The sequence below is a fragment of the Cydia splendana genome, chromosome Z (genome assembly GCF_910591565.1).
Source record: "Cydia splendana chromosome Z, ilCydSple1.2, whole genome shotgun sequence".
Classification (NCBI taxonomy): domain Eukaryota; kingdom Metazoa; phylum Arthropoda; class Insecta; order Lepidoptera; family Tortricidae; genus Cydia; species Cydia splendana.
This window is the reverse complement of record NC_085987.1, coordinates 35,183,416-35,209,637: the sequence shown is the minus strand read 5'-3', so window position 1 is coordinate 35,209,637 and position 26,222 is coordinate 35,183,416. Positions and strand designations below refer to the sequence as shown.

Here is a 26,222-nt window from a genome sequence, read left to right as displayed (position 1 = left end):
ACATCTGACTTAATAACATCTTGTTTTATTCGCTTTAATTGTACAAAACGCGTATCTCGACAAACCAATATTAGGTAGTAAAACAGTCAACAATCAAATGAATTAAATAGGTACGTCACCTGTGACATGAACAGACACGGAAAGCAAGATTAAATGCATTGTTTCTCTTTCATCTTTCAATAGAACGCTTTTACCCTCAAAGGAGGCTAGTGGTCAATACTAAACTAAAAGTCCAATCTTAAAAAAACATGATGGGTCACTGACCTGTCCCAGTAAAGTGAGGTAGTGTGCGTGAAGTGCGCTTGTGTGTGAAATGGGGTAAATTGACAGAATCTGAAATTTTACCCACCGCTACCGTCGCCTTAACCCTTTAGTGGGTAACGGCAAGATATTTGCCGTCATACCACTCAGATATTTTAATTTTTTTCTCAATGAACGTGTTGTTAGTTAATATAAATTTTGGTCCGCATAAGAGATATACTCGTACCAATCTACGAAATAAAGGAGAGCTGATAAATGTTATTCCACCCCTTGTTAAATGATGATTCTTAGGCCTGAACTTAGATTTTTAACTATTGCCTACATTTGAACAAAAATGTTTGTAAATAAAATTTTCTTTGCTGGATTTATCCGATAGTCACAATTCTCTAGTTTCAGGGACAAGTTTGGCGATATAAACTTTAAAGAAAAAAAAATCTGTTATTTGATAATGTAAAAAACTATTGTTATTGATTTATATATGGAGCAATAGCTTAATTCAATACTTCAAATTATTACATGCTAGCAAACTATCCACAATTTTGCTGGGATTACAATACCTACTTGGAAATAATATACAATACCTACATATAATAGTATAATATATAGATATATTAAAAATATTATAAATAGAATAAACAAAACTTATTAAGTTAAATAAAGGTTTTAATTATTTCTTCTCATTCTATTGGTTTTTAATTTATTCATTTTAGATACTTCATGCCACCCGTAGTTCCCCCGGCAAACTGACATGACGGTCTTGTCACTTACTGCCCTTGGCTGATAGTGGCAAACATATTGCCGTCTTATAATTCGGAAACCCCGAAAAAATATATATATTTCTCTTTCTCAAAAATCATAAAAAAATAATTCATGCTGTGCGTATCGTAAAAGTTCTCGTTTCATTGCTATAAAAAAATAATGGTCAAAGGGTTAAGACTCACATGAGTCTTCTGTAAAGACTTAGTTCCTTTCTTTGTTATTACTCATTATGACAACATAATCTAAGAAGCCATTAATTGGAAAAGCGGTAAAATGAGGACTGAGAGCGTATATTTAAGAACCTCCTCTTAAGTAAACAGCGCACACAACTACCTAGTAATTGTCTAATTGTATCATGTTAGGTACATCTTTTGATAGATTTTAACATCATAGTCAAGTTGTCTGTAAATCGTAACAGACAAGCGGCTGACTAGCGATTTGTTGATTGATAACTTGATAAGTTAAGCAACAGTTGATGGATCCCAAGCATATTTTGTGTTTTTGGCCCCAAGTTTATCTAACGCCTTCATATATTCATCGGGTATTTTAAAATTAAGAGATATATTCTCTTTGATGCGTTCCGCGTGAGTTGATTTGGGAATGACGCTTATTCCTTGCTGCGTAGCCCAGGCTAACAGGAGTTGCCCGCTACTGACGCCTAGTTTTTGGGCAGCATTGATAACCACAGGATCATGGAGTAGTGTAGCTGTACCTGATGAGGTGCCTCCAAGCGAGCAATAAGCTTGTAGCGCGATGCCAGTTCCTTGGCAATATTGTAGCAGTTCTTTTTGTGGAAAGTATGGGTGACACTCAACCTGTGAAGTAAAAGAGCAAGTTATATTAAACCACATTTTCTTGTTTGTAATATGGATGATGAACTATCCCTCGTCAGAAAAAGAGCAATTATCTTTTTAACTTGTATTAGTAATGTGTATAGGTACATCTCGGTTAGATTTTTATTTACCTGATTTACGGCAGGGACCACTCCAAAATTATGGACTTCTAATTCCTGGAGATGTCTAATAGTGTAATTTGAGACACCTATGGATCTAACTAGTCCTTCGTTGTAGCATTCGACAAGAGCTTCCCAAGCTTGAGAGCGTAATTTTATGTTCTGAGTATCAGCTGAACTCAAATTCGCCATGCCCGGAAAGTGAATCAAATACAAGTCAATTGTTTCAAATCCTAAACTGGCTAGTGACTTACGGCAAGCTTCCTTTATAATTTCTTTAGTGTGAGCATCTCTTGGTGCTGCAATGAGAAAAAAGTTATTTAGTTCATTTAAAATGGTTGAAATATGAATACAAACCAACATTCTAATTACATGGGATGTTGTTCTTACATAGCTTGGTAGTTATAAAAATATCTTGGCGTGTCAAGCCAAATTTTGGTAGCAGCAACCGGAGAGCATTTCCTAGGTGTTTCTCATTGCCATATACTGTAGCTGTGTCTGAAAAGAATAAAAATTATATTTAATATGTCACTATAAATACGAAAAACATTGAAACAAACACCACCCTACCTGTACTATAAGCCATAATCAATTAATATTGACATAACACGCATGAATCACATGATGTAATTGTTGAATTTAGAAAAGAAATCTTTATAATATTTATTTATTTGTATGGCCCCTTACCAAAAAGTCTGTAACCAGCAGCAAGAGCACTCTCAACAACACTCATTATGACTTCAGCAGACTGTATTCGAAAAGTACCAACTGAAACAATAAAAAAATTTATATCAGAAGATTTTAAAGGAAGGAAGAACATACATCCCTCATTGTTATTCAAAATTCAAAACAAACGATATGAATGTAAATAGTGAAAATACAAACGATAAATTAATTATATTGAGAAAATATAATGCAATGAAGAAATTGTCTATGTAGTGTGTTAACCCATTCAGGGCCAGCGACTCAGCGTATGGGTCATGCTCAAACAGTTCCGCAGGGCCAGTGACTCACATGTGAGTCCTGAATAAATTCTGATTTAAACTTAAACGAAACGTAATTTGATGTAATAACGTAAGTATCATATAAGCTAACAACCATTTCTATAAGGCATATTAGGATAAAAAATTATAAACACGTTTTTTTTTAATGAAAACGGTCTCGAATATTCAAGTTTGATTTACTATCAGTGCAATATAGTAAATATACTGAAATTCTAGATACATAATGCGATGCAAGCAAACAGAAAGATCTATATTTAAAAAATACAAAAAATATATATATTTCATAAGTTATTGACATGGCTCAAGGTATGGGTCACCGTGGCCTGGCGCTACTTGTAAAAACTACTAATGTTTCCGTGGCAGGCTAAAATAAACTTTATTGGCTGGTTTTAAAGCTTATTTCATGTTGAAGCTGTTTGATATTGTACCATTTTACAACTGATTACTGTTTGGATGATGGTAAGCAACAATTTGTAGGAACCAAGCCGTAGTATAATAATATTTTGTTTTGTATGAGGGGTAAGGCAACGAGGATTTTCTCCCACTGTACTTTTATGTCATAATATTTGGTGATCGTTGTATTGTATCTTAGGCAATTACCTACTAACAATGATGTTAAGGTTAATTTTTTTTCGTTTCAATATAGAACAAGGCGGTTGAGACAGTCACCACTAACTAATATGTATTGTATTACAAATAGTTTGTGACAAATATTTACAAGTTTTTTCAAACATCGTGGTTTCTACGGCAGATTAGAAAGTAAGTACTATAATACATTTTAAGTTGTCTATTGTTACTAATATAATGGCGTTCACCAAAACAAAGATACATGACCGACCAGGTGTAAGCTTATCGGACACACTTGGACAATAAACAAGGAATGCATCCGAGCGGCGGCGGCGGTATTATCTTTCATGTGGTATTTGTCACAAGAGTTCAAGATGTGATTCATCCCATCCCCCCTATTAGAGATATATTTTGGAGTAACATGGAAAATATTATTTAGTCACGATTTATTCGTTGGCGACTTTATACTCCTCCTGTGCTGTTTAGTGATTTCGTATTTTGTGACCATGGTTATGGATTACCGGAATTTGAACCCGCCTAACCTGACCGACTGTGCTATGAACCAGTTCGGGATATCGGGAAACGGGTCTAATTTAACTTCCAAGATTTGCCCCAAAAAACAACAACAAAAAACACGGCAAGTTAAATAGAATCAGACCAAGCTAAGTTGGCAGCGATTTTGATAGCACAGGCTGAGTACCTAAGTGTAATTTAAATGTCAAACTTATATGAAATTATGACGTTTAACTTAACACTTGCACAGGCTGGGCTATAAAAATTGCTGCCAACTTAGCTTGGTCAGACATTAAAAGCTTGTAGAAAGTAAAAATATTCACTCCTACAAACTGCAATAATTAGTTTCTTTTTTGATAGGCACAGAAAATCGGTGGTTAGTAAAAATGTTGCATAATGCTGTCCAACTGGCCGGCTTCATAAGCGGCGATTTATTTACCGTTCGCGCCAGGCTCGAGACCCATAAGCTGAGTCATACGTTTTAGCTAAAAACGGTTTGTATGGTGGCCTGGCGTATTGTGTACGCTCGGCGGTTCGTGGCCATGAATGGGTTAAGGTGAAATGAATTTTTTGGCATAAACTTATTTGTACTTACATCCAACAAGTGGCATTTCAACACCATTGTTCAACATCACTTTTTTCTGGCTGACTATCTCCATTTCTGGTGAATCTATTCGGCTCCTTCTACGATGTCGAGGTCCTGGCGGTTTGTATAACATTAATAAATGTAATTTATTCTTACAGTTTATTCCAGTTTCAAGAGAACTTTAAAAACTTACTTGTTCTTTCATTTTCGTCTGTGGAGACGAAAATGAAAGTTTTTGTCAACGATGAGTAACATTGCAACTTACTCACCTAATCATTTATGAAAATAGGGCAGTATAATACTCGTAGTAGGTACAGAGGAATCAAAGATACAAGTACACGTAGAAAGTTGCGCGCGTCATACAATATACAAAAACATTAACTATTTGTTTTGTGTGCATTCACTGATTTGATTTCATTCACTGACACTGACTTCTCTTGATTCTCCACTGTAGAGTAGAGGGCACTGAAATATGAAACCTATGGAAGTGAAACGTCAACGAATAATGCGTGCCACTGTGACGTCATCTTGGAACTAAACATGGCGGTTTTAGTGCTGCCCAGAAGATTGTTACTGTTACTGGGTTTTATCGATACATCGATAACTTTTTAACGTTCTCGGCTCATTTTATTTAAAAAAATACTAAGTATGTATTATTTGTGGAGTTTATGTTTTAATAGGAAGTAAGTAAATAAATAAAAATTCTTTATTAGCATATTGTTATGTGAAAAGATACTTTGATTGAGTAAGATGTGTGGAGTCTAGGACAATTTCGTGCTTCAAATTTGACAGGTAAACGTGATGACGCTGTACTACTCAATACATATTGCGATTTTTGCAGTAACTCTGATTTTCAAAAGTTGACGTTTGACAACTTAGTGACCGCATAACACATGGCGCAGTACAGCGCCATCTGTTTTGGATGTCAGAATAAGTGTACGTGTTTTTCTTGGACTTTACCTCTCCATTACAATCAATTTTGTTGTGTTGCTAACCCTAAAGTCTGTAACACACTACCGCACTGCACCTCGACCTTGGTGCGCCGTATCTATAAGTGAGAGCGATACAAAATTCAAGCTTATTAAGCGACGGGTGAAAAAAAACAAAACCCCTTCAGAACATTTTTTTTATTACAAAAATAAGGAATGACTTCCGTTCTTCAACTTCTTCAACATTTATTCAGCAAATAGGCCACAAGGGCATTTTTATACGTCAACATTGAATTTACATACAAGCAAAAATAATAACAATACATTAACCATTTTATAAATTACAACTATATGTAAGTATATGTGACGTTCCACGGGAAAAGGTACCTTATGAGGGTTTCTAGTTTCGGAGATATGAAATGTTTTGTAAAGAGGTGAAAAAATGCTCAATTTTTTTTTATTGTGTGATCTGAAACCTTAATGCGTAACGTTTGTTTACCTGTTTTTATTTTTGTTATAAGTTAGTTATAAGCCTAGTAATGTCGTCTCAAAGTTTAGTAGAAAAGGTACCTTATGGAAAAAAGATTGAAAATTCCCAAAAAAACTAGTCAATACGGGAAAAGAAGTTTGGTAGAGAACTGTATTAGCATTCTGCAAAACTAATTTGATAATTTCAGTTCTGGTTGGGGCGCCTCGCAAATATTATAACCGTACATCGACCGACATTACAAATCCAAGTAGCCTGCTATTATACCAAAGTTACTCTCGTCAAGTCTTTCTTAACTAGAATAATCTTCATTTGGTTTGGTCGCATGCAGTAAATCAGCCATTGGTTGGTGCTGAAAAATGCCAATATCCGACGCATTACCTTATGGAATATCTGAGGTCATTGAACCTCAATGCCGCTTATCTTCAATAGCAACCGAAATATATTATTGATAGGAAATAGACGATTTATACCATCTTAACCCCAAAATATTATTAGTTTATCCTAACTGTTCCATCATCATCATGCCTCATCATGTAACTTAATCACAAGGTACCTTTTCATTACATACAAATTATTGGTCTTTTTTAAGATTATTATGACGAAGAACTAATTAAATTTGGGGCAGTTTAATGTAAATTAATATTTTCTATTCATAAAAGATAAACTGTAATATGATTGATATTTTGTAGTGATGTATTATTAGATTTATTTCCATAAGGTACCTTTTCGTAAATGTATGGAGCAAATACTGTTATTGTTATGTAAGTTTAAAGTGGCATAAGGGGTTTAATATAGTATTTAGTTGCGGTTTTAGGATTTATTTCATTTGAATGACATAATTTCTTTCATATGTGCTCAGAAAAATTGATTGTGTGTCACATTAAAAGTAAAAATATTCAATTTTGTGATTTTATATGAAAAAGTCAGAAAATACATTTTCACCTCTAAATCGGTATTGTTTTTTGCTTAAACTGTCTGTCAGTGTCGTTTTCTAATAGATAAAATTTAAATCTTGAGAGCTCATTCCAATCAATCGTGAAAATTAAATAAAACTTTATTTTCAAGAGATTGGTTAGTATACACATAAATCAGTCGATATCAAAAGTTTCTATTTGCATTACAGAACAAGTCGCAATATTTTTTTAATCTCAGATATATAAGGTATTATTATTTGTAGTCAACTATGTAACTTACTTCAGGAACATAGTTTTTTAGGCGGCTAAACTTAAAACTTCTCTATCGTAAAGTTGCTCATTTCACAACATTATTTTCAAAAAATCATATCTCTGTAACTACGCAACCTAGAAGGTTGATCTTTTGTGTTATCGATAGCTTATTTATTGTAGATTACTGGGGTATGCATAACTCCATACCCGCCATAAGGTACCTTTGACCGTGGGACGTCACATATGGTCTCTTAATGTCGAATTATATAAAAAAAATATAATAATGATATAAAAAAGCCCGCAGGGCAGCTTGTGGAGTAACGACCCCACGGCCCCGAGTTACCCTAGTGCTACCGAGAGTCGGTCAGGATCTCCATCTCCAGGCACTCTTGCTTTGTATGTTCATTTCTTGGTAACCTATAAAAAAAAGATTTAATTATTAAATTAAGATAATTTAGTTGGTTTGAAGCGGGGTAGCATGATAAAATAAGAAAATATAAATAGGCAATCATAATATATCGATATCAAAGTCGATGAATAAAGTACAACCCTAGCTGAAATGTTTACATTATTTAAACGTAAAAATATAGTTAAATAAATCCAATCACTTCATGATCTATAACTGCACAGAAGAACCTTGCTATTTATAACGTGAAACATCCTTACATTTCCCAGGAACATTAACAATAACCAATATTTTTCATGTAAATGATAGCGTACCTGTGTAAGGTCAAAGATGGCTGATTTGGTGGTTTTCCTATGCCGCACCCTAATACACTACACACTGGCATATTCGCGACGTAATTATTCACATTTGGCTTCAATTATTTTCAATCACAAGCAAAATATTGAAAGATAATTAATAATTTTAATTTTCACCACGACTTTTTGACAGGACAAGTACCGGCTGAACTGACAGACAATGACATTTGGGTAACTAAACATGGCGGATTTTCGGCCGCATTAGGTATTTACGTATTTTCATGAAACACTTTATGTACGTACTGAAATACTGTCATCTTTTTTTGCTATGGGTTACAGTGCTGAGTAAAAACGAGACAGATATATATTTATGTGTGTGCCGTCAAAATGGGTGCTATTTCTATAAGCAATTGTACGTATAGAACAATATGTCTTGTCCCTATTATATAGGTCCATTGTAGAGGGAGAGCCACAGAAGCAAGTAACGTATGACAAAGACGTAAGCGTGACAATGACAGCTTGGTGGCAACACCTATGTATAAATAATGGGCTCTACACACGGTTGCGTTTTAAGGCGTGTCCAGACGGGAACAATTTTTCGCCAATTTGATTAAATTGTCCGATCAAATAAGGCCGTGAGGACGCAAATGCAATTTCCACTGCGGGATATGAGTGCCATATATGTCTAGCTAGCGAAAAAGATGTCTTGTGTGTGACTCTAGTTAGTGTAGTTAATTAATAATGTTAACCATGGAAGATATTTCGATTAGTTGAAATTTCCCCACAGTCGAAATTGACCCCCTGCACCTTATGCTAGGTTTCGCTTTTTAGGGTTCCGTACCCAAAGGGTAAAAACGGGATCCTATTACTCTGACTCTACTGTCCGTCTGTCACCAGGCTGTAGGTATCTCATGAGCCCTGATAGCTAGACAGGATGTATTTCTCTTGCCGCTATAACGACAAATACTAAAAAGTACGGAACCCTCGGTAGGCCAGTCCGACTAGCACTTGTCCGGTTTCTTTTTTTTAAGTAGGTATAGATGGCCAAGCAAATCTTGTCGGTAGAAAAAGGCGCCAAATTTAAAAAATGTAGGCGCGAAGGGTTATCGTCCCATAGAAAATTTGAATTTCGAGTCTTTTTCTACTGACAAGAAGTGCTTGACCAACTTTTACATACATCGTTTTTATAAAACAAACAGCTGAACTCGACCAAGTTTTAATCACAAAAATTTAGTTTACAGTCCATATGGTCCTATTTTCCGCACTAGTACGTAAAATAGCACTTTTCGTGCGTATGTCAAAAGTTTAAAGGGCCATATGTACTGTAAAACGTTGTACGATACACAAGCGAATAGGTAATTCGCAACTCGTGTCGATTTAAAACACTCCCTTCGGTCGTGTTTTAATTTATCGCCACTCGTTTCGAATTTCCTCTTTTCCGCACTTGTATCGTAAATAACTATTTTGTGGTGCCTATAAGTTTGAATCTATTGCAAATTTAGAAAAAAAAGGAAAACCTCCTACTCATAGCAAAACAACTTAGCTCTCTTTTTGGACGTAACAACTTTTAACAATAAAAAGCTTCCTAAGTATCTCATATTAATTTATATTAACGATTACAAAAAAGATAAAATAAAATACAGTTTATACATGTATAAGCAAGAATACTATACGTACTCGTCCCGTAATATTTTTCCACTTCTGAATATTTTCCATTCTCCATGATTTTTTTTTTTTTAGGTACCTACTTAATTTCCCGAGTAAGCGATATATTCTAGTAAAAAAATACACGGTGATGTAGGTACCTATATAAAACCACCTTCACAAATATAAAATTGGTACGCAATCCCTCGTGCCGCCCAATGTGCAACACATTGTACAAAGTGACACTCAGCGTAACTGCCCAGACTTTAGAAATTAAATTCAGAGTTAAACGCCCAGTGTACAATACGTTGTACATAAAACTTTATCACATATACCCAGAAAAAAGTAAAAAAAATCCTGCTTGAGTTTTTCATTAAAAAAAATGTTTGAAGTGCGTGGGCAGTTACGACTTCTAAATATTATGGCTATTATATTGCACACTGGGCGTTTAGCTGATCATGCGTTTTTTTTTCTTGGGCGGCACGAGGTTAATAAGAAGTTTGATCCTGCCCTTTAAAAACTGCAACCTTTGTGAAACCAAGTTAGTTATTAAATATATTAAGAACGGGTCACTCACGTATTTTTAGTCGAAAAACCCTCGACATGCTGCACTCCTTACCGAGGAGTGTCATCAGGAGCTTGCGTTTACGTAACGTTGCGTTTAAAATACGTGAGTGACCCGTTCTTAATATATTTAATATGTCTGTGTCTCACGGAAGTCAAGTTAGTTATTATTCTTGAGAAATCTCACTTCACATTTCGGGTTATTCCCACTAGTTACCACCAAGTTTTTACCAGTGGTAACTACTGGGAATTTTTTTCCCACCTTTTACCACTGGTAACTACTGGGAATAAAAATTCCCAGTAGTTACCACCAACTCGGGTTAGTGGTAACTACTGGGAATTTTTATTCCCAGTAGTTACCACCAAAACTTTGTTACTGTTAAATACTAATAAAAACAGTAGGTATGAATAGTATAAATAGAGTTATTTTGAATTACCTAATAAAATCACTTGAAAAATCATCTAAATGGATTATTAAATTTATCCTTAAGTACATATATCATAGTTTTTGTACTAGTACCGGTTAAACTGTTTCAATATTTTTGGTCACTTTTAAGGGAGTTTACTAAAACACTAATCGACTTATAATTATTTATTAAATTACTCTATATATTTATACTACACTATTTATAGTGTTTTTATTAGTATTTAACTCTAACAAAATTTTGGTGGTAACTACTGGGAATGATAATTCCCAGTAGTTACCACTAAACCGAGTTGGTAAAAGGTGGGAAAAAAATTCCCAGTAGTTACCACTGGTAACAACTTGGTGGTAACTAGTGGGAATAACCCCACATTTCAGGTATGCAGACACAACATGTTCGATACCCCTCGTGTTCGTACTGAGCACAGGGTCAGATCCATTTGGGGCGTTCCAGAGATTCGCCACTGAAATGGGCGTACGAGATCGTGTGCATTCAATTTCTTTGGGCCAGGGTCAGGGGCCAGTGGCTGAAAAGATGATTAATGGCGCGAAAGTTAAAGGCGACTGGGTCTTTTTGCAGGTCAGTAGTTTATTCAGTACTTATTTATTTCCTACGTACTTAAAATACTTATTAATTAACTGTCCGCTCCCAATCCACCGCCTACTCCTTCACCGCCGCTCTCGAAAGATTACGAGATTATGAGGACTTATGTGGACCTATATTCGATAGACTAGTTGCAGATTCTACTAAGCCCTGCTACTAAAGCATCAATAATCACATTATTTTGTTACGATTAAAATTATTATACTTATGTTTGGGCATGTTTCTAAATCCGTAGCATAGCATGACTTGCGTTGCGAGTCACAACGCAAGACATGCTCGGGAGTCTTATTTCAATCTGGCTGCGAAGTCGAGGAGCGTTAATTTAAGGAGGGGAAGGGAATGGAATGTTATGAAATTCCTCTTATAGTCGTATTTAAATCGTCGGTTTTAAAATGTCATTGTTATCTTTTGTTAAACCAAGCCTCTAAATACATACGTGTGCAAAATGAAATGCAATAATAACAAGAGATTACCGCAAGTGGATCCCGACATTTTAAAACCATATGACCAGTGGCGTAGCTAGGGGGGGACCTAGCAGTGACGTAGCGTGAACTAAACTATCCGTGGGCGAAGTCGCATCTGCGAAGTAGACTAGACAAAAAAATTCAAAATCGCTCTCCTTCTTGATGCGACTGGCAAATCATATTACTTTTAAGCAACCGGGTTTTTTAACCTAATTAGACCCCGCTGAATCCGGTTGCTTGATCGAAATCTTGACTGGAAGTGAGATATTTGACATTAAAGGTCCCTTTTTTTTAGTTTTTCGTAAATAACACTTAAACGGTGGCGCATAGCAAAAAATGTTCTATTACATAAGGGGTCATCCATTAATTACATCACACGTTTAGGGGGAGGGAGGGGGTCAAAAAAATGTGACATGTTGTGACAAGGGGGAGGGGGGAGTCATAAACTTTGTGACGTCACTTTAACTTCATCAGTAACCGAAAATGTATTTAAATTATTTTATACGCTAATTATCATTTAAATAACAAGGTTTTGAAACGATAATCGTTTTTATTCGTTTAATTTTATTTCTTAATCAGTTTTGGGTTATAAAATTACTAATATTTCTTTTGTCAAAAATATTTTGATAAAATATTTAATAAATATTTGCCGATTTCGTTGAAGAAATGTGACGTCACACCAGGGGGGAGGGGTTTGCCAAATGTGACCAAGTGTGACAAGGAGGGGGGGAGGGGTAAAAAAACCTAGAAATTTGTGTGACGTAATTAATGGATGACCCCTAAGTAATCTGCATAAAATTGCATACAAGAAAGATTCAATACAATTTTTCGCTAGGATCAATATTCAAAGAGATATTAACGCGGAAAATTTAATTATAATCACTTCTTAGGTCCCTTTTTTGTTTTTCGTAAATAACTCATAAACGGTGGCCAATATCAAAAATTATAATAAATTCTACGTTTCCTTGTTTTTATTTATTCGTTAATAATTTGAAAAGTATGACTCATAGGAAAAAAAATCTTATACATAAATAATAAACATAAAATTTTCTTCAAGAAACATGTAGAACACTTTTCGCTAGGATCAATATAAAAAGACAAAGCAGCGGGTAAGTTAATTATAATCAATTTTAAAGTCCCTATTTAGTTTTTGTAAATAACTCGTAAAAGGAGTCCCATGGCAAAATAGGTTTTTAAGAATAAATTATCTATATAAAATTTCCTCCAAAAAACATCTTGAACACTTTTCTCTAGGATCAATATTTAAAGCGATATTAAAGGAAGAACGTTAACTACAATCAGTTCACATGTCACTTTTTTAGTTTTTCGTAAATAACTCGTAAACGGTGGCCTGTTGCAAAACAATATTATACATGAATATTAAACATAAAAATGTTCGCAAAAAACGTTCCGTACACAGAGGCGTATTTACAAATTTGGCGCCCCGGGCCATTTTGATTTGCCGCCCCCCTTCATCAGTGACGATAAAGTATTTTATTTAAGAAAAAAAAACCTGCAACAAGTACCTTTAAGGTGTGAAATAAATAAAAACTAAACATTTACCATTTACTCACATAGGCATTTACATTGTTTTCCTATGTACAAATTGGTTGACAAAATCATCAATGACGCTGTCGTAATTTATAACGTTTGTCAGCTCAGCTTCTATATTAAGAAGAGCTAAGCTATTCAGGCGCTCTTCGCTGATAGTGGAACGTAGATATTTTTTTATTCTTTTGAGTGCAGAAAGGTGACGTCACTAATGTCACTATTCTAGATACAGATTTATATGGGCCGTTTTTGTCACTCAATGACGATGCGACCTCGTTATATTTGCCTGATCTGATCGGTGACCGGTGGGTACTGCTGGGTTTTAGCCATTGAGAATCAAGGTGAGGCATTGGCAGTCAGGCTGGATATAGCTAAGGAGTTCGGTCGGGTCTGGCATCGCATCGCATATGCTCGAGGGACTATGTTATACAAATGGATCGCTAGCTTTTTTTCCGGTAGACACATATGAGCCGTATAGTAGACGGAAGCTGCTCCGATTGTGTGGACATTACCGCTGGCGTTGCACTAGGTTCTGTGCTGTCATTGCTGCATATCAATGATAATCATTGCTATGCAGACGACAGTAGTAGGGATGCGTATTACACAGGCCGTGCCATTATCCCTCATTCTGTGGTGCTGGAAAGTCATGAAAAGTATTGTATTTGTATCTGATATCGAGAGCACTCTATCTATAGTGAGTTTCGGCATGGGATCGGAACAATTTAGTGAGATTCAATACCACGAAGACACAAGAACCGCCCAATGTAGTCAGATTGGTCACAAATAATGTAGGTACGTAAGTGAATACGCGAGCGTAGCGAGCGCGAAATTTTTTCGAGAAAATAGTAGGTACATTTTTAGGGTTCCGTACTTCAAAAAGAAAAAAAAAACGGAACCCATATAGGATCACTTTGTTGTCCGTCCGGCCGTCTGTCTGTCTCAACTCAATATCTTGACATGACAGAGGGCGGCAAAATCGACAAATAATGCTTGTTATTTAAATTTTACAAATAAATAGGAGAGCGACAAAATTCTGGTCGACCCTATCTCAACAGCAAATAAAAAAAAATTGTGACCCAAATTTGCCGCCCTAGGCTTCAGCCTACTCAGCCTAGTGGTAAATCCGGCACTGCGCCGTACTAATACTTCTTGAACGAAAATGTTGCTTAATTTAGGTACTTGTTGGTAGATATTGAAGCGTCTATTGTTGAAGCGTTCGTTTGTTTATTAATTTAAATGGCAATTAAAATATAATAAAAAATATAGCTAAGTTTGATTATAAAAGGCGCCCAGAAAAAGCAGCGAGGGGGCGGCTTCGCCGCCCCCCCGCGACCTGCCGCCCCGGGCCATGGCCCCCTTGGCCCTAGGGTAAATACGCCCCTGTCTGTACACCTTTTCGCTACGATCAATATTTAAAGAGGTATTAAAGTGGTTAAGTTAATTATAATCTATTTCCAGGTCCCTATTTTTAGGTTTTCGTAAATGACTCGTAAAATAAGGCTCATAGCAAAATAAGTTCTTAATGTTCTTGTAAATAAATAAGGCACTTGTCCCACCAAGAGCGAGTAAGCGATTAACTATCGGCGATTTTCTCGCCCAAGAAACGAACAAAAGATTAGGATCCTGTGTTAGTAAAAGAGACACCGATAATAGTTCGTCGATGGCTGTTCACACTGCCGGCGAGAACACTCGCTCTACTAGTTTGTCGCCGCGATAAGATAAAACTAGCTCAGCGGTACTCGCTCGGCGATGCTCGCTTCGTAGTTAGAACTCAAGCTATGAGATCAATCAGTCTGCGTGTTCGGCTACGCTGCACCGCCCGAGCGAGTGACGCGAGTAATAGCCCGTCGCACTCGAACACTCGCCTATAGCCGACCGACAAAACTATTGGAGCTAACACTCGCTTCTCGCCGCTCGCCCACTCGTTTCTAGTTTATCGTTCTACTCGCTTATCGCTCATCGTCGGCGGTGGGACAAGTGCCTAATTGGCATAAAATTTTCTACGAAAAACATATTGAATACTTTTCTCTAGGATCAATATTTGAAACGATATTAAAGGAAGAAAGTTCATTACAATCAATTCACATGTCACTTTTTTTAGTTTTTCGTAAATAATTTGTAAAGTATGACCCATAGCAAAAAAAATCTGATACATAAAATATTTACATTTAATTTCCTATAAGTCACATGTGGAACACTTTTCGCTAGGATCAATATTTATAAAGCTATTAAAGCGGGAAAGTTAAATAATGTGTAGAATTGATTATAATTAACTTACCCCCTTTAAAACCTCATTCAATATTGATCGTAGTGAGAAAGTGTACAGAACCTTTTTTGTGGACAATTTTATGTCTAATATTCATGTATAATATTGTTTTGCAACGGGCCACCGTTTACGAGTTATTTACGAAAAACTAAAAAAAAGTGACATTTGAACTGATTGTAATTAACTTTCTTCCTTTAATATCGCTTTAAATATTGATCCTAGAGAAAAGTGCTCAAGATGTTTTTTGGAGGAAATTTTATGTATATAATTTATTCTTAAAAACCTATTTTGCTATGGGACACCGTTTACGAGTTATTTACAAAAAACTAAAATGGGATTTTAAAATTGATTATAATTAACTTACCCGCTGCTTTGTCTTTTTAAATATTGATCCTAGCGAAAAGTGTTCTGCATGTTTCTTGTAGAAAATTTTATGTTTATTATTTATGTATAAGATTTTTTTCCTATGAGTCATACTTTTCAAATTATTAACGAATAAATAAAAACAAGGAAACGTAGAATTTATTATAATTAACTTTCCCTCTTTATTATCTTTTTAAATATTTTTCCCTGTGAAAAGTGTACTGTATCTTTTTTGTACAAAATTTTGTGTAGATTATTATCGTTTAACAACATTTTTTGATATTTGCCACCGTTTATGAGTTATTTACGAAAAACTAAAAAAGGGACCTTAGAAGTGATTATAATTAAATTTCCCGCGTTAATATCTCTTTGAATATTGATCCTAGCGAAAAATTGTACTGAATCATTCTTGTAGGCAATTTCATGCAGATTACTTATGTAATAGAACATTTTTTACTATGCACCACCGTTTAAGAGTTATTTACGAAAAACTAAAAAAGGGACCTTAAATGTCAAATATCTCACTTCCGGTCAAGATTTCGATCAAGCAACCGGCAAATTCAGATTCCGCGGGGTTTAATTAGGTTAAAAAACCCGGTTGCCAAAAAGTAATAAGCTTTGCCAGTCGAAATCGATTTTATGAAAAATATGACCAGTCTAAAGCCCTTTTCTTTCACTGTGCCCAAAGGGGCATCCCGGGGGCGCGAGGCCGTGGGCGAAGGCCCACTTCGCCCACGCCTAGCTACGCCACTGGGACCTAGTCCAAATATCCTTATTGATAGAATGTAAAAAAGTGACAAGTACACTTTGCAAAAACTAGGTTTTACAAAAAAAGTTAAAATTCTTTTTGAGTGATAGTTTTACAAATAACATTTTATATTTTATCTACAAATACGTACAAAAAATCGAAAAAAGAAATGTTTTTTCGCGAAATTGACGTAAACATTTTTAATATTTTTTTCTTCTTTTGGCCTCCTTATGAAATGTGGGTTACACCGAGCGGATGCTGTCCTTGCCCGTGTCATAGAACGCGCGCAGAGGCAACACCCGCCAGGGGTGGACTATAGAGAGTTCATGGAATCTAAAATGAAAGCGATGGAGTCAAATTGTGAGCTATGGAATATTAAATATATATTACTATTAGTTTTTTTAATAATTATATTTTAAAATTTTGATTGAATTTTGGGGTGACACCCACAATTTCCGCCCCGGGTGCCACCCATGCTAACTACGCCACTGCATACGACTATACCATCCACCTCTTGCAGAACTGTCACTTGGCTGCTTCATGGATGTTAAACTTGGAGCTGATCGTGGCTAGACTAACCACCGACCCCGGTTTGCTTCACAACGACTTCCGCCTCTACTTGAGTTCGATGCCAACTCCGAAGTTCCCGGTGTCGGTCCTGCAGAATTCTGTCAAGGTCACCAACGAACCTCCGAAGGGACTAAAGGCGAATGTGAAGAGAGCACTTATTGAAATGGAGGAGGACTTTTTTGAGAATAACGGTTGGTTGTTAAGCAAAGGATGACACTTATCGGGGTATTATAGATAGTAGAGGATTCCGAAGGAACTTTTATTTTATTAAATACATAAAATAATTCCTGAAAATAAATCAATAGGGTTGCCAAAAATATATATATATTAAAACTAAATAATATTAAAAAAAAATTACTGATTTGTTAACCGAACGAACTATTACATTCCAATGGAAAGCTTTTTTTATTGTCACCAAATATATTTAGGTACATACGTATACCTAAATATTTTATTAAATATACTTATACCTATACATATAAAATATTAACTGAAATACATGCAGTCCCCGCGTTGCGTGCCTGGCTCCGCCGTCGCCATTATTTTACTCCAACAGGCCAATCTGATGTAACGACTAGGCTATAAAGGGTCCCTATATTTCTAGTGCTCGGCCAAGACTGGCGTACGATGTTATTCGGCATCTGTATGTTCCACGCGATCATACAAGAGCGCAAGAAGTTCGGCCCGCTGGGTTGGAACATCACGTACGAGTTCAACAATAGCGACCGCGAGTGCGCCATGCTCAACCTGCAGATGTTCTGCGAGAGCGGCTTCATTCCCTGGGCCGCGCTCGAGTACATCACCAGTTAGTATCATGCCAAGAAGTTCGGCCCGCTGGGCTGGAACATCACGTACGAGTTCAACAATAGCGACCGCGAGTGCGCCATGTTCAACCTGCAGATGTTCTGCGAGAGCGGCTTCATTCCCTGGGCCGCGCTCGAGTACATCACCAGTTAGTATCATCCCAATTGTCCGTCGCGTGCACCCTCCGCAGATATTCACTCTACCTCAAACCTTTTTTCAAAGGGTTTTGACACTCTCCTAACTCCATGACCAAAGTCGAAAATTACCCTTGCATAATATTTAGGTACTTATATTTATTTTCACTTTTTAAATTAAGTTTTTTCTTAATTATCAATAGAATTGCATCCGGTAGGTACGTTTGCATTTTATCCACATGTGAGACAAAGTAGGTAATCAAATGCAAATTTTGAGTTGTTTCCTTATGTTGGCTGGAAAAATTAATTTTAAAAAACCATGATTTTGAATGACACATTTAAAATCATTTATTTTGAATTGTTTTGATTTTGTATATTTTACAGTTAGTATTTTCCTTGTGTTGTGGTGAAAAATTTTGTGTTTCATTCGGTGACAAAACCCTCGTGCCTTGAAACCCTCGCAACGGTCGAGATTCCATTTTTCGAACCACTTACTACGCTCGTGGCTCAATTTTGGAATCTTTCGCTTGCTCGGGTATCAATATTAGCACGAGAGGTTAAACAAAATCTTTGCCCCCTTGTAAAACAATGAACTATTCAAGGTTTGATCACATACGGCGGCCGCGTGACGGACATGTGGGACCAGCGCTGCCTGACCACGGTCCTGAAGAAGTTCTTCTCGCCCGTGACGCTGGAGGAGGGCTACGCCTACTCCAAGTCAGGCATCTACTACTGCCCGAGGGAAGACAAGCTGGAGGTGTACCGCGAATACGTCGATAACCTGCCGGTCATCGAGAGCCCCGAAGTGTTCGGAATGCATGAAAACGCCAATATCGCGTTTGAGGTTCGTGTCTTACCTTCTTCTAAAAACATACCTCACCGCACATTATATGGCAACTAGATTATGAAGCAGTATAAGCGGCTACAATGCGCTTTCAACAAAATGATTAGGTACCTAGTAATATACGAAGTAAAACTGGCTCCTTATTGGCATGATGTTTATTGTTAAGTTGAAATTTGAAATTAGGTAAGTATTGGATTATCAGACGTAAAAGACCAGGGATGTTGCGGATGCAGATTTTTTGACATCCGCGGATGCGGATACTTAAAGCCTCACATCCGCGGATGCGGATGCGGATGTGGATGTCAAGATTTGGTACTTTAAAAACGTCAAAGATTACATTTTTAGTAATTTTTATTAAAAAAACGAAACGTTTAGTATTTGAGCAAGAATATAGGTGCGTTTTATTTAATAAACAGTAACTTGGCCGACTTTTCGGGATCTAGACGATTTCAATTTTTTATCAAGCAGATACGTCTGCGAGCGATATTCCAAATTTTGTATTAAAGGAAAAAATGGAAAAATTTACGCTTCCGGCAGGACTTGAACCCGCATCCTCCACAATCCGTGTGTTGCTCTTAACCAATTGAGCTACGGAAGCCTACCAGGACATCGCAAATCTTTCCATTCCATTCTTTTATGTAAACACGCCTTTGGGTTCTTCGGGATTGTGGAGGATGCGGGTTCAAGTCCTGCCGGAAGCGTAAATTTTTCCATTTTTTCCTTTAATACAAAATCTAGACGATTTCGTTATATAATATAATGACAAAATTGCCTAGCACTTACTTACGCCGCCGCTAAGACGTTCCTGTTACCGACTTGGTCGACATCCGCATCCGCATGAGCTCCGCATCGATTTTATGCGGATGCGGATGTTGAAAATAATGCGGATGTTCCGCGGATGCGGATGCGAATATTCGCAACATCCCTGGTAAAAACCATTGGCATTGGCAGAACACTTGTAATGGTCAAGTTCAGTAACCTAAAGCTGTCCTTCTTACTACGCCCAATAAAGCTGTAGGTACAGTTTTATGCGTCACTTTCGCCAAAAATGATAATTTTTGCTGGCTTTTATCATCGGCAATACTTACTAGACACATTTCTGTTGTGTAATACCAATATTGTGAATGTGAAATAAAAGTCACTTACATACACTTTTGGTAACAAAGTCTATCACTTACAGAACAAAGAAACGAATACACTAATAAACACGATAGTGGACGTCCAGCCGCGCATGGGCGGCAGCGGCGGCGGCGAGACGCCCGACCAGATCGTGTGGCGCATCTGCGACAGCACGCGCGCCACCGTCTCGCGCGGCATCGACAAGAGCACCATCAACCCAGCGCTCATGGAGTTGGACGACATGGGCCAGCTGAACTCCCTCACCACCGTGCTCATTCACGAGACCGACCGGTTCAACACGTTGCTGGGCCTTATACACTCCTCGCTCACAGAGCTGCAGAAAGCTATAAAGGTAGAGCACCTACATTTTATTTATATTTTCTTTGCCGGATTCGACTAGGCAGAAACCATCCTTTTTGAAATTCGTACGTCATATGCTGTGAAGTTGCAAATCGAGACGAAGTCGAGTTTTGTAAATACCTACCTACAGACAGACCTAATTATGTACTGTGCACATACTTAATATTTCCTAAGACAGCTCCAGACACCTAAAATAACAAAAATCAAAGTAAGTACCTGTACAATAAATTTGGTTTGTAGGTATTTGCTTAAGACGTATTAACCCATTCAGGGCCAGCGACTCAGCGTATGGGTCATGCTCAAACAGTTCCGCAGGGCCAGTGACTCACATGTGAGTCCTGAATAAATTCTAATTTAAACTTAAACGAAACGTAATTTAATGTAATAACGTAAGTATCATATAAGCTAACAACCATTTCTATAAGGCATATTAGGATAAAAAATTATAAACACGTTTTTTTTAATGAAAACAGGGTCTCGAATATTAAAGTTTGATTTACTATCAGTGCAATATAGTAAATATACTGAAATTCTAGATACATAATGCGATGCAAGCAAACAGAAAGATCTATATTTAAAAAATACAAAAAATATATATATTTCATAAGTTATTGACATGGCTCAAGGTATGGGTCACCGTGGCCTGGCGCTACTTGTAAAAACTACTAATGTTTCCGTGGCAGGCTAAAATAAACTTTATTGGCTGGTTTTAAAGCTTATTTCATGTTGAAGCTGTTTGATATTGTACCATTTTACAACTGATTACTGTTTGGATGATGGTAAGCAACAATTTGTAGGAACCAAGCCGTAGTATAATAATATTTTGTTTTGTATGAGGGGTAAGGCAACGAGGATTTTCTCCCACTGTACTTTTATGTCATAATATTTGGTGATCGTTGTATTGTATCTTAGGCAATTACCTACTAACAATGATGTTAAGGTTAATTTTTTTTCGTTTCAATATAGAACAAGGCGGTTGAAACAGTCACCACTAACTAATATGTATTGTATTACAAATAGTTTGTGACAAATATTTACAAGTTTTTTCAAACATCGTGGTTTCTACGGCAGATTAGAAAGTAAGTACTATAATACATTTTAAGTTGTCTATTGTTACTAATATAATGGCGTTCACCAAAACAAAGATACATGACCGACCAGGTGTAAGCTTATCGGACACACTTGGACAATAAACAAGGAATGCATCCGAGCGGCGGCGGCGGTATTATCTTTCATGTGGTATTTGTCACAAGAGTTCAAGATGTGATTCATCCCATCCCCCCTATTAGAGATGTATTTTGGAGTAACATGGAAAATATTATTTAGTCACGATTTATTCGTTGGCGACTTTATACTCCTCCTGTGCTGTTTAGTGATTTCGTATTTTGTGACCATGGCTATGGATTACCGGAATTTGAACCCGCCTAACCTGACCGACTGTGCTATGAACCAGTTCGGGATATCGGGAAACGGGTCTAATTTAACTTTCAAGATTTGCCCCTAAAACAACAACAAAAAACACGGCAAGTTAAATAGAATCAGACCAAGCTAAGTTGGCAGCGATTTTGATAGCACAGGCTGAGTACCTAAGTGTAATTTAAATGTCAAACTTATATGAAATTATGACGTTTAACTTAACACTTGCACAGGCTCGGCTATAAAAATTGCTGCCAACTTAGCTTGGTCAGACATTAAAAGCTTGTAGAAAGTAAAAATATTCACTCCTACAAACTGCAATAATTAGTTTCTTTTTTGATAGGCACAGAAAATCGGTGGTTAGTAAAAATGTTGCATAATGCTGTCCAACTGGCCGGCTTCATAAGCGGCGATTTATTTACCGTTCGCGCCAGGCTCGAGACCCATAAGCTGAGTCATACGTTTTAGCTAAAAACGGTTTGTATGGTGGCCTGGCGTATTGTGTACGCTCGGCGGTTCGTGGCCATGAATGGGTTAATATTCATTAGATTATTGCTGGCTGCTAATGGCTGGCTGGCTGCATTGTGCTATGACTTGTGATCCTATCTTAGACAAGCGCTGGCTGGCCCCACGCGCCGCGCTTCTAATGAAATTGATTTTAGATGTCACTGGCAGTCATTTAATTGATAAATTGAAGCGCTGGAATAGAACAATAACTTTTTATTATTCTAATAGTGTTGTCTTAGGCCCACATGCACCATTCCACTAACCCGGGGTTAACCGGTTAAACCTGGAGTTGCCATGGTTACCAGTACAATTTGACACTGGGTTGACGGTTAAACCGCTTAACCCCGGGTTAGTGGGATGGTGCAAGTGGGCCTTATAGGAGTTGTACAAAATAAAATAATAGAACTAACCTAACCTAACTGTAAGTACCTAAACACTGTATTAAATATTACAGGGCATCGTAGTAATGTCTGAAGACTTCGAAGAAGTGTTTACGGCTTTCATTAATAACAAGGTGCCTGCGATGTGGCACAGAAAGGGGTACAACTCGCTTAAATCGCTCGGCAGTTGGATACATGACCTCGTACTTAGGGTCGACTTCATCGAGGCGAGTACCATACCCCTTTACGTTTAGCTTCAAGTACCAGTCAGCAATACTATTCACTTAGCACCTTTGCATACAAATAATACACACTTCTATGCAGGGCGGGTACCTTCTCTCTGCAGCTGACTGTACCTAGTTTTAATTACGTCCTTAGTGCTTACTTACAAATAGCAAATGAACTAGTAAAGCCATAAGCAGTAATCGAGTGTACTTATGTAAATGTCGAGTTTTAGGAAAGAAAACACTGATGGTACAGTGAACTTGGCGAAATTCATCAGCTCACTGGGGTTCGATCATAAATAGAATTTCTAGAATTGGCACAGGCACTAATTTTTCCGAAAGACTCACCATAAAACCTTCCTTCCAAACCAGAGGAGAAATAAGGCCTTATTGGGATAGTTCAGTTTCCCCACGACGTGCACTTGGTGAAATGATTTAACATTAAAAAGTCGCTTGTGTCAGAGATGGCTGGTGGACGGGAGTCAGCGCAGCAGCTGGGTGTCGGGGCTGTTCTTCCCGCAGGGGTTGCTCACGGGATCGCTGCAGTCGTACGCGCGCCGCTACCGCGTGCCCATCGACGCGCTCATGTTCGACTTCGCGCCCTACGGCACCTTCCTCTCGCAGGAGGACGTTTACAAGGAGAACAAGAAGAAAAACAAGGTACACCTACACGCACTTTTACGACCTCATAAAGGTACCTACACCGATGCACCGTCACCATCCGTCTTATCCCATCAGTGGAATGCTGATTATTATCATTATTACGTGTTTGATCTAAAAATAATCTATGCACAACAAATTCTATATTTTTATATATAATTTTGGTTAAGTCTCTGCGAGTAATAGGTACGCGATAGGTATGGAGCAATATGTAGGCCATACTGAAAATTTCTGGATTCTGATATATGAGAAGACTTATTTTTTCTAAGTGGCCAGTCCAGGAATTTTCAGTATGCCCGAAGTACTCCTCTAAATAATAGCGTACCTATACCTAATTATTAGTGTGCATAATACCAGGATCCCGACGAGGACGTGTACGGCGTTCTGCAGGTGCCGACGGACGGCGTCAACATACACGGGCTGTTCATCGACGCAGCGCGCTGGGACGTCGAACACAGCTGCTTGGTCGATGCGCTGCCAGGTATATACGTTTTCACATCACCTAATCAGAAAATGGATTTTTCTTCCCTGCTAGGAGGGATCAAAGTGGCACTTTTCTGTTCAAGGACATTTCATTGCCAGTATAAAATATTAATATAATTAACTATGAACATCGTATGTACAGCCTGGCAAAAAAGAGTAGAAATTAAAAAGTGGCAACACTGTAGTGTCAACACTGAGATTTTTTTATTTTCCTGATAGTTGATGTGAAAAGCAGTATGTGTCACACGGTATCAAAATTATTTCGTCTTGGGCGTTAACTCTTGAATCCCTCATTACGCTCAGGATTCTACTTTAGAATCCCTCACTAAGTTCGGGATTCTATTGTAGAATCCATCGCTTCATTCAGGATTCAATGTACGCCCTTGACGGAAATATATCATTTTGATCCCTTGTAACACAAACTACCTACTATTTGCTAACATGGAAACGTGATATGACACGATTGATCATACCTAATCCAGCCGGCCGCGAGACTCCCGGCGAGCAGCGTGGTCAAAAGTCGGAAGCAGATGGTCGGAGAGCGATCTCTCGAATGAACTTACTGACACATTACTACACACTCGAATGACACACATTACTACATAGATAATAAAACAAAATGGAGTTGACTTATTGTCGTTGTGTGGCCTCCATGTTAAAATAGGTACCCAGTTCATTTAAGGTCCTAAAACTATTTTTTTATTTTTATTTTTTAATCTCAGGTCAAATGAATCCTCCTCTACCCGTGGTTTGGTTTAATCCGGTTCTACAGCTGCCCAAACCGGATCCACGCTACGAAGCACCCCTCTACAAGACGTCGGAGCGCGCCGGCACTCTCTCCACCACCGGCCATAGCACCAACTTTGTGCTGCCGGTGTTGCTGGCAGCTAACGCTCCTTCAGACTATTGGATCATTCGCGGCACTGCTCTGCTTACCCAGATAACTGATTAAAGAACGACATCAACTCTAATGTCCATCGACGAATCGATTGTTCGATATGGTACTTACTTATCTTTGAACTTAGCGTGTATTTATCAAAAAGGTAGAGCCAATAAACACCATCCGTATTTATAGGATCGACACGAATAACGAATTAGCGTTACCGTACCGTATACCGTTGATTGCGATTTATGACGCCCAACAGAATCAATTGTCATCATTCAGTGACCTATGGAGGTACCTAAATATTCTAACAAGTTGAACTTACAACCACAGAAAATATTGTCAATAAAATACAAATACGGTTGGGTTACTTTGTGTGACAAATAATTTTATTTGACTTACAGCAGGTGGTTGCTAATTTAACGTTACCCATCCTTATGACTTCATGGACCGAAACAACCGGCTGACTCTTGTCATAATAATCAGTTTTAAGAAATTCAACCTCATAAATTATTCAGTTAATAGTATAACTGGTGAGGTGTCCATAATAATTATTCCGTCATGGCTAAACATTATTTCTAGTCGTTGACGATGTATACCTATATCTAACATTTGACATCATGTTTTATACCTATTCTGATTTCATTTCACATGGTTTGTTGTTTTTGTAATTGTTAATTGTAGTTCATGATTTGTTTTTTTTTTAAATATGTGTATAAATAATAAATGTTAAAATAATCACCTTAAATTAAGTTCTTTCATTGTATATTTTTAGTGCCTTGTGAAATAGGTACCTAACTACTAAAATTACAATTTGATCTGCCTGTTTACTACCCAATTAGAGTCTGTGTGAATTGGTTCCTATACATTTCACGACTCTTTTCTTTCCGCACAGACTCCTGCATTGTACAGTCGCCATCCGATATATCGGAGCGGCCAAGGTGCTCAAATATCTGAGCACGCACTCTAACGCCTTGACAATAGGAATAGGGGATAATACTGCAATGTTCTGCCGCCAGAGTGCAGCACTACCGACTCAGTAAATTCATAGACTAACTTATACATACTGTGCCTTAACCCTTTATAAGGCCCCAGTTATACAGATATGCTACGTGAAAGTTAAATACACTACCATGTTTGTAATGCACTGGAGAACACATCTACGGCAAAAAAAAAACGAAATCATTAAGAAAAACATGTGGTCAATATATGCACTCAGCCTGTTAGTGCACTTGAGTTTGCAGATGATCTGTTTCCAATACACCTATTCATTGACATTGA

General features: G+C 37.4%; 2 protein-coding genes across 2 annotated transcripts in view; one reads left to right on the top strand and one right to left on the bottom strand.

Moving 5' to 3' along the window:
- LOC134803983 (dynein axonemal heavy chain 6) overlaps window positions 1-25,055 on the top strand; it is a 91,914-nt gene extending 66,859 nt beyond the window's left edge. Inside the window, exons 59-67 of the mRNA XM_063776840.1 lie at window positions 10,940-11,141; window positions 17,078-17,318; window positions 17,732-17,932; window positions 18,668-18,909; window positions 20,090-20,380; window positions 22,766-22,918; window positions 23,378-23,575; window positions 23,933-24,056; window positions 24,781-25,055. Coding sequence (XP_063632910.1) covers window positions 10,940-11,141; window positions 17,078-17,318; window positions 17,732-17,932; window positions 18,668-18,909; window positions 20,090-20,380; window positions 22,766-22,918; window positions 23,378-23,575; window positions 23,933-24,056; window positions 24,781-25,010 — 1,882 coding nt within the window. The 3' untranslated portion in view covers window positions 25,011-25,055. The remainder of the gene's footprint in view (window positions 1-10,939; window positions 11,142-17,077; window positions 17,319-17,731; window positions 17,933-18,667; window positions 18,910-20,089; window positions 20,381-22,765; window positions 22,919-23,377; window positions 23,576-23,932; window positions 24,057-24,780) is intronic.
- Window positions 1,432-4,771, bottom strand: LOC134803973 (uncharacterized oxidoreductase YtbE-like). Its single transcript, XM_063776819.1, has 5 exons — window positions 4,652-4,771; window positions 2,660-2,740; window positions 2,363-2,470; window positions 1,985-2,271; window positions 1,432-1,835 (listed from the first exon to the last, which is right to left on the bottom strand). Exons 1-5 carry the CDS (start codon window positions 4,713-4,715, stop codon window positions 1,482-1,484), a joined length of 894 nt encoding a protein of 297 aa, XP_063632889.1. The 5' UTR covers window positions 4,716-4,771; the 3' UTR covers window positions 1,432-1,481.
- Window positions 25,056-26,222: the final 1,167 nt, after the last annotated feature.